Genomic DNA, 13,955 nt, shown 5'->3' on the forward strand with positions numbered 1-13,955 from the left:
ACATAAGAAAAAATACATATATTAGATTTCATCAAAATTAAAAAATTTTGTGAATCATAGGATACTCACGAGAAAATAAAGACGGCCTACTGAATGAGAAAAGATATTTGCAAATCATTTCTCTGAAATAGGTCTAGCATCCAGAATAGAAAAAGAACTCTCACAGCTTGACAACAAAAAGGACAACCAATTTTAAAAAACAGACTTGAGGGGCGCCTGGGTAGCGCAGTCGTTAAAGCGTCTGCCTTCGGCTCAGGGCGTGATCCCGGCGTACCGGGATCGAGTCCCACATCGGGCTCCCACATCGGGCTCCTCCGCTGTGAGCCTGCTTCTTCCTCTCCCACTCCCCCTGCTGTGTTCCCTCTCTTGCTGGCTGTCTCTCTTTCACATAAATAAATAAAATCTTTAAAAAAAAAAAAACAGACTTGAACACTCATTTCTCCAAAAATACACAAATGGTCAACAAGCACATGAAAAGATGCTCAACATCACTGATCACTGGGAGAATGCACATCATAGCGAAAAGGCGATACCATGATATATGCACTAAGAAGACTATAATCATAAAAAAATAAAATAAAAATAACATGTGTTGTAAAGAATGTGGAAATCTGGAACCCTTGTACTCTGCTGGTAGGAATGTCAAATTGTGTAGCCACTATGAAAAAGAGTGTGACAGTTCCTCAAAAAAATTAAAAATAGAACTACCATATGATTCAGCAACTCCTCTTCTGAATATATATGCAAAAGAATTGAAAACACGGACCCAAAGAAGCACATGTCCATATATGTTTATGGCAGCATTATTCATAATATCCCAAAAGAAGATGCAACCCAAATATCCATCTACAGATGAATGGATAAACAAAATGAAATATGTATTTATCCATTTATATTCCACACAATAGAATATTACTCAGCCTTAAAAAGGAGAAAATTCTGACACATGCTATAACATAGATGAACATTGAGGAAGTCACACTAAGTGAAATAAGCCAGTCACAAGAAGAAAAATACTCCACAATTCCAGTTATATGAGATACCTAGTATAGTCAAATCCACAGAGACATAACGTAGAACGGTGGTTTCCATGAGCTGAGGGGAGAGGGGAATGAGGAGTTAGTGTTTAATGGGTACAGAGTTTCGGCTTGGGAATATGAAAAAAGTTCTGGAGATGGATACTGGTGATGGCTGCACAACAATGTGAATGTACTTTATGCCATTAAACTGCACACTTAAAAATGGTTAAAATGAGTACCAAACGGAAATCATACAGCTGAAAAATACAATAAATACAAAATACAAATACAAAAATACAAAATACAAAAAATACAAAAAATACAAAAACTGAAAATTTCAATAGAGGGGTTCAAAAGCAGACTAGACAAACAAAAGCTAAAGGAGTTCATCATTACGAGACTAGCCTTACAAGAAATGTTAAAGAGAACTCTTCATGCTGAAACAAAAGGACACTAATAACACGAAAACATATGAAAGCATAAAACTCAGTGGTAAAGCTAGAAAAAAATCTACAAAAATAAAGGGGAAACTGAATATAGATATTTTCCTCTATTAGTTTCTGCTTAAAAAAGCAATAAACTATAAAATCAGTGAAAAAATAGTTAAAATGCTAAATTTTATGTTATGTGTATTTTATCACAATTTATAAGCTGTTGTAAAATGGGTATAGCACTTCCATTTTGCAAGATAAAAAGGCTCTAGAGATAGGTTACACAATAATGTGTATGTACTTAACACTACTGACCTGTACATTTAAAAATGGTTAAGATAGCAAGTTTGCAGGAAACCAGGCTAATAAATAAAAGCCAATCACTTTCCTACACACCAGCAATTAACAAGTAGAATTTGAAACTTAAAACACAACATCATTTATATGAGCATCCAAAAAAATGAAATAATTAGATGAGTCCATGTTCATGGAGAGTACAACTCAATACTGTCAAAATGCCAGTTTTTCTCACCTTGGCTCTATAGATTCAATACAACCTTAATCAAAATCCCATTAACCCATTTATTCTAAAGTTTATATGGAGAGGCAAAAAACCCAGAATAGCAAATTCAATACTAAAGGAGAAGAATAAATTTGAAGACTGCCACTACCTGACTAAATGACTTGCTATAAAGCTACAGTAATCAAGAAAGTGTGGTACCGGTGAAAGAATAGACAAATACATCAATCAAACAGAATAAAGAGCCCAGAAAAAAAAAAACCTACATAAATATAGTCAACTGATCTTTGATAAAAGAGCAAAGGCAATACAATGCAGCAGATAGCTTTTTCAACAGTGTTAGGACAAGTGAATTTCCACATGCAAAAAAAAAAAAAAAGAAATCGACACAGACTTTACACACTTCACAAAAATCAACCCCAAATGGATCACAGACCTAAATGTAAAATCCAAATTATGATAAGGTATGGCAATAATTTTTTAGATAAAACACCCATAATGCATGAAGAAACAAATGATAAGCTGTACCTCATTAAAATGAAAAACTTCTGCTCTGCAAAAGACAATGTCAAGAGAATAAGAAGACAAGTCACAGACCACACAGGGGGAGAAAATATTTGCAAAAGGCATATCTGATAAAAGACTGTTCATCCAAAATACACACTGAACTCTTAAAACTCAATAATAAAATGAAGAACCCAATTTAAAAATGGGCAAAATACCTGAACATACACCTCATCAAAAAAAATATATATATATAGATGGCATATAAGATGAAAAGATGCTTTATATCATATGTCACTAGATAACTGCAAATTAAAATGAGATAACATTACATACCCATGAAAATTACCAAAATCCGTAACACTGACTACACCTAATGCTGGCAAGGATGAGAGGCAACAGGAACTCTCCTTCACTGCTGGTGGGAATGCAAAATGATATAACCACTGTGGAAGATAGCTTGGCAGTTTCTTACAAAACCAAACATATTCTTACCATATAATTCAACAATCCCACTCCTTGGTATTTACACAAAGGAGTTGAAAACCTTTGTCCAAATCCAAAACCTGCACACAGATGTCTGTTAACAGCTTTATCCACAACTGCCAAAACCTGCAAGCAACCAAGATATTCTTCAGTAGGTGAACGGATAAACTAGTACATCTAGATAATGAAATAATACTCAGTGCTAAAAAGAAGTAAGATATCAAGCCATGAAAAGACATGGAGGAACCTTAAATATATATTTCTAAGTGAAAGAAGCCAACTGAATAAGCTACATACTCAATGTTTCCAGCTATACGACATTCTGGAAAAAGCAAAACTACAGAGACAGAAAAAAGTCAGTGGCGTGGGAGTTAGGGGAGAGGGAGGGAGGAATAGGCTGAGCACCGAGGATTTTTAGGACACTGAAACTACTCTATATACCACAATAGTGGATACATGTCATGAAACATCTGCTAAAACCAAAGAATGTACACAGGCAGAGTGAATCCTAAGGTAAACTATGGTCTCTGGGTGATGATAATGTGTCACTGTGGGATCATGGATTTTAACAAAGTACCAAATGTAACAAATGTGTGGGATGTCAATAGCAGAGGGATGGCGAGTATGGGAAACCTTTGTACCTTCCTCTTAATTTTTCTATGAACCTAAAACACTGTAAAAAACAAAGCTGATTCATTTTTTTAAAAAATTAAGATGATAAATTTTATTTTATGTGCATTTTACTATAATTTAAAATAAAAAATTAAAAAACAAAGGTACTGCATTAAAAAAAAAAACCTCATGAGTAAAAAATCCAAAGTTCAAGATCCCATGAATTCTTAATAGAATATATTTTGAAAAGTTCACTGATATGTTTTAGACTCCATATTGCAACTAACTTCCATTTATCAAGTATTGATGTAGTATCCAGAGAATACTGGTAATTATCTGAAAAGGCTATTAAAATACTCTTCCTGTTTCCAGCTATATTAGCTGGATTTTCTTCATATACTTCAAATAAAACATAGCAACAGATTCAATGCAGAAATAGATATGAGAATCTATCTATCATCTATTAAGCCGGACATTAAAGAGATTTACAAAAATCTAAAATCGTGCCAGTGTTCTAAATTCTTCTTGTTTCAGAAAATATTTTTTAAATGTGTAACTTATGTTACATATCACAGATGTTACTGTCATTTTAAATGAATTAATAAAAATTCTTAAATTTCTATGTTAATTTCCAAAATGACAAATACTAACAGATATAAACAAAACGTAAGCAAAAGCTCTTTGAGAATTTCTGTAATCGTTAATGTGTAAAGAAAAATTCCAAAAAGTTTGCAAGCCACTGCATTAAAATACTGTGTGTTATGGTGAAGTTTTGTGTCCCCCCAGAATTTCATGCTGAGGTCCTAACCCCAACGTGATGGTATTTAGAAATGGGACCTTTGGAAATTAGGGTTAGGTGTGGCCATGAAGGTGGATCTCTCAGGATGAGATTAGTGCCCTTGTAAGAAGAGAGAGTTTGCTCTATCTCCCCACACAGAGAGGCCATCTGAGTACACATTAAGAAAGCAACGGTCTATTAGCCAGACCCCCACCATGATGGCATCCTGGGCTCAGACTTATCTTCAAAACAGTGAGAAAATAAATGTCTGTTGTTTAAGTCACCCAGTCTAGGGTATTTCGTTATGGCAGTTCAAGGTCACTAATACAACATGTAATAGCAAAAAAGAATGGTAATAATCCAAAAGTCCATTATCAAAAGACCTGGCTAAATAAATTGCGGTACCTCCAAACCATGGAACATTGTGCAGATGGGGAAAAGAGACACTCCATGTACTCACACGGACACAGGACGGCAACATTCAGAACAGTCATAAAAAGGGAAGAAAAAGAACATATCTAAAATGTTTGCTGGCATCTAAACCACCTCTAATACAGTTTAAAATTTTGAGGCTTTGTATCCTGCCATAATGTACCTTTGTCATAGTCAGCATATCCGACACAGAATTTTTTTTTTTTTTTGACTGCAGGACAAATTATTCCCATAGGTACACCAGACAAGTTATGTTGGAACAAATGGTACGTGAGGAGAGTACGGCTTTTGTTTTCAATTTTGGATTTTGAGTGGAGTTCAAGAAGATTCTGGGGTGCTTCTGAGTGCAAGAGACGTTGGGGCAGTTGTGTGACGCGCATGAAAGACCTACAAGAAAGCCTACCCCCACCCCAGATTCCAAAAGAAAGAGATTTGTCCTTGAGCTCATTAACGTTATCTTCCCCTCTAGGGAGTCACTTCTCTATCCCTACAGAGCGCCCCCAAAAGGCAGGGTTTCCAGGCTACCTCGGGGATTTCAATCCACTTGGGCCACCATTTGACGGAAGCAGGTACTCCTTGAGAGAAGGGAAAGAAAAACCTTCCTCTGCCCAGACCCTCTGTAACAGGGTCTCCGCTGCCTTACCGGGTCCTGATGCCAGCAAGCCACCGAGCCCAGCAAGCAGCAGCATTTGACCGAGCATGGTGCGGCTCCCGGACTCCGAGAGTGGACTGAGCCGCCGGCCGTTGGGACCGTTCGCAGGACGCCGCGGCCGCGGCTCACGTGCGCGCGCGCTCGTGGGACGGCGGTCTCGCGAGGCCGCTGGGCCCAGGAGCGCGCTGCACATGCAGGCCCGAATGCTAGCCGCCTGCAGGGTGCGCCCACCTTGTCCCCAGCCTGAAGCCCGCGTGCCCGCCCGAGAGCCCACGGCTCATGTGGGGTTATCCAGCCACCCCGGACGTCGCGCTTGCGGTCCCCCGCCAACCTTTCGCTTCGTGCTGACGGACCTGAAAGAACTAACGCATTTATTGTAGACTGTTTTGTAGCACATGCTTCCACATGTTTTAAAAGACGATCGTGCAATACTTTGAATTTAAAACTATAGGCACGCACACATTATTTTACTAAAGCTGGGTTTATAAAATTTTAAAAAGCCAGATGTATGAAAAAGATTCCAAAAAAGGGAAAAGTGAGATTTTGGTTATCTTTGAAGAATCTGCCGTGGTTTTTTTTCCCCCATACTTACTGCTCAAATGCAGTGTGTAATCGGGCTGTCTACTTTCCCTCCAGTTAGTCTGGTTCTTCACAAGCCCTTGGCTAGAATTCATGTGGTATCATTCCCTTGTTCATACCTTCTCAGTACAGTGAATACTCATGTAGTGAATGAGATGGAGAAGATTCTCACCCAGAGTTCCAGTACTTACGTTCCAGTAGAAAAATTTCTAAACTCCAAGTCCAGGCTGCCACCTATTTTCTCCTATTCCCAATCCTTTGGCCACTCTGATTTCTGGTCTCTCCTGAATAAACATTGCCTTATTCCCTGATGTTGCAATGCCTCCTCCCTCTCAGCCTCACCTCCAGTCTCCACCTACATGCACTACCTTTTAATTCTTTTGAAATCCCAAAGAATGAATTAATCGATCATACTAATTAACAGAAAGGCAGACACACAAACTGAAAGGCTGGGTGGGAACACAGAAAAGCTCACTTAGGGAATCACCACACCTAAACTGACAGTTGAGATGTGATTTTACTGATGCATAGGATTTCAACAGATCATCTAAGCCTAAAAAGAATTAGCATGAACAAAAACAAGGCAACAAAAATCTACCCGCAGCTGGTATACCAACAGAATGGCCAATGCTAGACTAACACTGTTTGTAGGCAGTTGAGCCAAAAGCTGGTTTCATCTTGCTTCATAGTATTTGAAAAACTACAGTAATTACTTAGATTTGTAAATTAGTGGTATTTTGAATGAAATCCTGGTTTATTTATTGTTTCTCTTCTTCAACCTTTCCTGTTTAAATCTTTAATAGAGCAGACTTTATATGATTCTTACTTGTGTATATAGTTCTCTCCTCAACAGGAGTTAGATGTACCATCCAGAACTTATATGTCACAGTACCTAATGATCCCGCTAGATGGTAGCGTTTCATTAAACATTTATGGAATTAAATAAAATCTGATTTGAGCTTAGAAAACCTGGATTGTGCTTAATTACATGGTTAGAGACCCATGCATCTGCTCGAGAGAAAGGGAAAATGCAATATCCTGAGCAAGGTAATTTTGTGAACATATAGTCAAACAGTGATATCAAAGTTACACAAAATTGATCTAATTATTAAAATGTCTTTAGCAGATGGCAAAGAAGCCCTTTAATATTTGCAAATTTTGAAGTGACATCTATGGCCAAGAAATTTTACAATTTTTAACAGCAATCCAGAATAAATCAAGGAAAACCTAAGTGAAAAGCATATAAAACATGTAAAAAGTATATACAAAAGTAAAAGAAGTTCAGACTGATCAAAGCCTTTTAAAAAAACTTTCTAAATATTAAAAAATCCAAGGATTTATCTAATTCTGAGAAAAGTTTTAAGTTATATAGTTAAAATATTACCAAGATTACAGTGATACCAATTACAGTTGCAAAAATTGAAGCTATATGAGAGAAAGACACAAATATTTTAGTCTTATATGAATTCATTTAGAGATTTAAACTGAAATGAAGAATCTCCATTTGCAATTGTTTACACTTTTTTTTTTAAAGGAACACACATTAAAGAGTGTGTTTACTTCATTAATGAGTAAAGTGGTGAGGTATTACAGCCAGTTCAAAGGAAAATCCAAAGACCAGGAATATTGAAATAAATGTGCCATTGGAGGCAAAACCGGGAGGGATATGGGCTAAACCTCTGCTGGGCAGAATTTTCATGTCTATGGATAAGAATTACTTTGCATTGCTATCAGTTATCTACAGTGATAACACCATTTTACTATTGTAAAATAGTTCCTTTAGAATCCTATCACCAGGAAAGGTGAGTTCTCTTCTAGAGTCTGAACTCTAGACAATGCATACACTGAAGTATAAATTTCCCCTATATTTCTATATCCTATTGTCCTTTTTTCGGATTGCCTGGCCCCTGAGTATTTGTCCACCCACATCCTATATGTAATTTTTAATATATACCAGATTGTTAAAATAATGTATCATCTTTAAAGAACTGAAATAGCTTTCTTTTTCAAAACTAATCTGTTTTTCTTTAATAACAAAAAAGTCACTGTGCACAATTTGGCAGAAGTCTGAAAATTAGTGAGATAGTATCTGTAAAAGTTTGACTAGTAGTTTTATCTGAAACTAGTATGATGTTTCAATTAATAAGGTTATAAAAAGCTGGATATTTAGGAAGTTACTGGGCGACACAAAACAGAATTTCAAGTCTTTTATTTATTGCAAATGTTATATTTGTACATGTATATATACACAAACAAAAATTTTTGAAAAACTAATGAAATTCAGTTAATAAACCTATTATTAAATTTTATTATGAAAGGTTATGAAAATTTTTTGAGTGTTTAAAATTTCACCATATCATTTTTTCCAAAGTAAAAATTCGTTTTTTACACAGCTGGAATAATAACTCCTGCACACCACACTAGTTTTTTTGCTTTTATCTAAGAAACACCTTTTCTAATTTCTTGTCTCCAGCCTAATTTCTTTGAAAACATTAGTTACAACAGAGACATGATCCAGCACACCTTAGTAAATGTAAACATTCTAAATTATATTAATAACAAGCTTTGAAGTTTCAGATTTTAAAGTGCTCATGAAATTCTCAAGTGGTTTTATGATATCTCAATTTGATTGATTATAAGAGCTCCTGCTTTATTACAGCCATGTATCAACAGCATATTTGATTAGTTCTATTAAATACTCCGTACCTTAAAGTTTAATTTATTTAAAATAATGCTATTGTAAAAGAATGCCATGCTTTAACATGATTCATAATAGAAATTCTATTATTAAATTAATTTTTCTAATATTCACTATCCATAGATAGACCCATAGACTCTATTATCCCTAGAATCCATAGAATCATTTATCCATAGAATGATCATAAAAATGGAAGACAATAACTGTGTGTGAATACACACATACACACTTTTAGTATACTTTGCACTCTCAAAATAAGATTATGATATCTAAATTGTGGGTTTTGCGCATTCTTCTGAAGACAGAATATTCCTTTGTGTAGTGAAATGAGATAGACAAGATTCTAGCATATGATGAAAAATATTAGGTATTACTGACAGCTAATTAGTTTTCACAGGTAATAGATAATCACATGTTCAACCAGAAACTACATTAGTGGCAACTAAGGTCAAAATTCAGAATTACATTTGAGCACTTAATGACAAAACTTAATTTAAGAATCATTACAACACCATGTTTAAAATAACATAATCCATGTTGGGTGCGTTAACCTCACAGAATGACTGAATAAGACTTATTCAGTGATGGAAATGGAAATGTTATTCTAAATGCCCTGGCTTTACTGCATTTCTTATATTTCTCAATTCCCACTACTCAATTTCTGTTTTTCTGTGTTAGCAAAGTTTGTTTTATGGTATTTTGTTTTCATTCATAGTTGCAGCAGGAAGAAAGGCTTTTCAAGAAAATATGAGGAAAAAAAAAGGATTAGCTCAGTTCCCTGAAGATGTCTGCAAAAGTAAAGGTATAAAAAAAAAAAGAAAAGAAAAAATTCAAGTGAGGGAACTAAATAAAGGAGGTGCAGGTGCAGGACGAGCAGGAATTAAATTTCCCTGAGATGATACTTTCGGTTGTGGTGGAGGTGGCCTGTGAGGGGAAAAAAGACAGTTAATCATGTGTTTCAACTGAATAAAATACTGCTACTTCATTATAAGCCAATGTAACACCATCTTGAACACTGCTGACAATTCTTAGGAGTGCATTATATTCTGAGATTATTATTCATCTTATATGCAATGGTTAAAGGATGCAATCAGCATCTAAAACGGAGTAACTACCATAAAGTAATGCTATTCTATAATCAAAAATATTATATGAAGGTTCTGGTTTACAGATTTTTAAAAGGAATAGCACAAGAAATTGAAAACACAAACTGTAAAAGACAAGTGAGGGCATTTACAAGTAAATGTAAATGTAAAGCTCTGCTTACATAAATAGAGCTGAAATTCCAACTCACTCAAAACTAACATCCACTCTGAGAATCAAACCTGCTATGACTTCTATACCCGTCCTTAACCTCTATACCCTTCCTCACCCTCTTCATCCAATTCTAGTATTCCTCTACTCCAATAACACACCAGAACATTACCTGGTGAACATATGTCTCACAATTTATATATTCCTCTCTTGATGCGTGCTGGATTTTCATGCACTCTTATTACATAATAAAGATTATACATGAGGACACTGCTCAGTGTTGCAATTCAATTGCAGTCTGAAGGACTTCTGGGGGTGGGGGGGATAGATGCATTTTATATATTGCAAAATATCATAATCAATGTTCCTCCTTGCTGATTTTAAGCCCATCCATTGAGAACTGAAAGATTTCGGTGCCTGTGTTTTTCAGTTTTGGAACTTCCATATGATTATTTTATTAAAGTTTGTAGTTCTGTGCTGAAATTCTCAAGCTTAACTATTAATTCAATGACATAACCGTTACAGTCATTTTAAAGTCTGTGTCTGATAATGCTTCTCACTGGATTACCCTCTGAGTCTGTTTCTATCATCTGTGGCTTTTCTTGGTTTAGTCATTTTCTTTTCTTGTTGGTCTGCTCTTTTGATTAGGGGCCAAACATAAAAAACTGCAGAAGTAAGTTAAGGATCTAGCTTATCCTTATCGCTGGGTCCCAACGCAAAGCCTGGGATGATTGCCAGGGTACCTCGTCCTTGGCTGGGTTCCAATTTTTGTCCCCTCCGCCCTGTGAATTTGTTGCAAGCTCTCCTCAGCTTCCTAGCCTCTCAGTTCTCATGTTCAGAATTGGCAGACACGTCCAGGACAGAAAAGTGTCCCCCAAAAGCTGGGATTATCTGCGGGCTGCCTTCCTCTCCTGGGCCCCACACTTCCTCCTCATTTCCTTGGTAGTTCTCCCAGGCCTTCAAACACGTATTTTCTTACATTGTCTAGCCTTTCTAGCAGTTCCTAATAGGAAGGCTGGTCTAACCCATCTGGTTTGCTGTTGCTGGGTATTTTAAAGGCCCTTGCTTCTGAATCTTACATACGCCCAAGGCTGCAGCACCATATGCTTGTCTTGCTCAGGCTTCTTTGAAACTGCATGTTGACACTGCACTAATGTGACAAAACTTACATAAAAAGTTCTTAAAGCTTTTCTAAAAATTGTTTTCTATCTAAACTGTTGGCAAGAAATACCCTGTGCTAAATAAATATGAGGGTAAATATTAGACATTAACTCTGGGTTTTATTCTGGTTAAGTAATCTAAGTGAATTCACTTCAGACCTTGATGGGAACTGCTGAGGCTGCTGGGCTGCATAAGTTGGCACTGGAAATCTGTTTGCATATATAGGCTAAAAAGGAAAAAACACTCGTTACCACAATGCACTCATAGGTGTGTTTTCTATACAGAAAGTAATCAATATATTTTAAATAAATGAACAGATGACTCACAATGCTGACATTTAAAAATATTTTGCTTTCTCAACATATTTCTGCCACTGAATGCGGAATACTTAATTATTTTAAGGCTATATATTTTTTAATTCAATAATACTATTATAATCTTGGTTCTAATCATCTACATTAGTTAAAAGATAACATATTTCCTATACCAATATATGTTATTTTTAAAGATTTATTTATTTGTTTTAGAGAGAGAGCTAGAGAGAAAGAGAGAGAGAGAACGACTGTGTGCAGGGGGGAGGTGCAGAGGGAGAGGGAGAGAAAGAATCTCAAGCAGGTTCCATGGTGAGCACAGAGCCCGGTGCAGGGCTCAATCCTCCGACCCTGAGATCATGACCTAAGCTGAAACCAAGAGCCAGATGCTCAACTGATTGAGCCACCCAGGCGCTCCTATCAACGTAACTGTTCAGTACCTAACTGGTATTGTAAATACTCCTAATTTACAACCCTTAATTTTGGGATTCATGATATTCCTTCCTTGACAAGACAGTTGAAAGAAGTTTTATAATAAAGTGAGAGTCCATAATAAAATAAGAAACTAAAAGTAAGAATATTTTTCACAAATCACATTACATTAGGAAAAGTTCGGGAAGATCAGATGGAATTACTAAATCACCGATGATGTGATCTTGAACAAGATGTTGTCCACTACCTGCTGTTATTTCCTAAAGCTCTAGGAGTGGTAGAACATGCCCAGTGTGGGGCGCCTGGGAGGCTCAATCAGGTAAGCGTCCAATTCTTGATTTCAGCTCAGGTCATGATCTCAGGGTTATGAGTTTGAGCGCTGGGCGTGGAGCCTACTCAAAATTCTCTCTCTGCCCCTCCCCCTGCTTGCATGCACTCTCTTTATCTCAAAAAAAAAAAGAATATGCACAGTGTTGGAGAAGAGCTTGAACATTCTCTGGGTCCTGCTATAAAACAGGTAATCTATTTTCTTGCCCCAAAGAATATTTTCTTATACTGTAAAAATGGAGAAGGGACACAAGAAAATGTCTCATTCCCTTTCCACCAACTCATAGAAGCAACGCTTTAAAAGGATAGTTAAACTCTACTTCTTGGAATTTATCTGACATATACTTTTACATGTATGCAAAGACCTATACAGAAGGATCCTTGATGCTGCATTTTTCTGTTGTAACAAGATTTGAAACAATTGGTTTTTACATTTGTGATAAATCCATAAGATGGACTGGTATACAGTTATTAAAAGCGTGGGATACAAGCTTGTTACTCACAAACAGTGGACTAAAATGTTCCAAGTAAAGAGCACTAAAATGCTGGTTAAAATATTAATAGGTAGTTTTTAATGGTTGATTGAGTTTACTAGGGAGTAAGAAACATCTTAAAGACCAAGAACAGTAAGAAAGTATGAAAGAGTCCAGAGTATGTAACAGCATTTGTCCTATGAATATCTTCCATCCTTGGTAGGCTATGTTATATGTTTGTGTAATATATAGACCTAAAAGACAAAACCTGAAGCCTGAGTTGGATGGAATGCTGAATATAAGACATAATATAAAGCTTAGGCCCCTGAAAGGCAATATCTTCACTGGGTTAACTCAATAAAGAAACACCTGTCCCAAAGAACGGTGGAGAAACTGCCTAAATAGACCTTGGTACTGGTAGAAGGGGAATAAAGGAAATCATCTCCCTGGGGTATTTCTAACCATACACCCATCCTCACAAAGGTTTGGGGGCCCAGAGTTCATAACACTTATGTGACCCAAAAAAACACAAAAAAATTTTAATTTAAAGTCATAGAAGATTGACCATGCCCCCAGGCACGAGGCCAAGGGAAATACACACACACTCTCTGCAGGAACTCATCATAATTCAAAAGTGAAATAATTCTCCCATATAAAATTCAAAAAAATGCCAGTTTACAATTAGTATCACAAAGCACACTAGCAAACAAGCCGCTACAAGAATCTGTAGAATAACAAACCACAGAACTAAGACTGCACACATTAAAATAATCAGAGGAAGCACAAAAAGTAGGTTTTTATATGTTTAAAAAATTAATGCTTTTAAAAATATAATGAAGCTATAAGAAACTATCATAAATAACCAACGGATTTGAATCTAATTTATCTAGCAATGAATCTAAAGACAAGCAGAGGAGAAAAATGAAATGGGTCAAGGAGGAAACTAAATCAGTCCAAAAAAAAAACCAGGAAGACAATGAGATCATAAAAATAATATGGTAGAAAAACTATATTAATAATTGCACGCAACATAAAGTCTCCAGTTAAAAGGCAAATATTTTAAAATTTTTAAATAAGATATTCTGTTTATAAGAGACAACATTAAGACAAAGAAAAGTTACATGTAAAAAGATATAAGGTAAATATTAAACAAAAAGAAAAAGCTATAGATTTGAGATGAGAGATGGTCTTTTCTAACTCATACATAAGGACTCTAACTACCGAAAGCTGAAAATCTTTTAAAAATTGCTATCAGGAATGCTTTAAGGATTTCTCACCACCAACAT

The 13,955-nt window shown here is 36.0% G+C and overlaps 2 protein-coding genes across 2 annotated transcripts in view; both read right to left on the reverse strand.

Moving 5' to 3' along the window:
- Positions 1-5,670, reverse strand: part of ADAM32 (ADAM metallopeptidase domain 32) — a 168,340-nt gene extending 162,670 nt beyond the window's left edge. The window contains exon 1 of the mRNA XM_057303370.1: positions 5,426-5,670. Within this exon, the coding sequence (XP_057159353.1) occupies positions 5,426-5,627 (202 nt within the window). The 5' untranslated portion in view covers positions 5,628-5,670. The remainder of the gene's footprint in view (positions 1-5,425) is intronic.
- A 2,537-nt stretch (positions 5,671-8,207) lies between these two features.
- Positions 8,208-13,955, reverse strand: part of ADAM9 (ADAM metallopeptidase domain 9) — a 137,160-nt gene continuing 131,412 nt past the window's right edge. Inside the window, exons 21-22 of the mRNA XM_026508297.4 lie at positions 11,285-11,352; positions 8,208-9,635 (exon numbers count right to left, since the gene is read on the reverse strand). Coding sequence (XP_026364082.1) covers positions 9,542-9,635; positions 11,285-11,352 — 162 coding nt within the window. The 3' untranslated portion in view covers positions 8,208-9,541. The remainder of the gene's footprint in view (positions 9,636-11,284; positions 11,353-13,955) is intronic.

The sequence above is a fragment of the Ursus arctos genome, unplaced genomic scaffold, assembly GCF_023065955.2.
Source record: "Ursus arctos isolate Adak ecotype North America unplaced genomic scaffold, UrsArc2.0 scaffold_27, whole genome shotgun sequence".
Lineage (NCBI taxonomy): Eukaryota > Metazoa > Chordata > Mammalia > Carnivora > Ursidae > Ursus > Ursus arctos.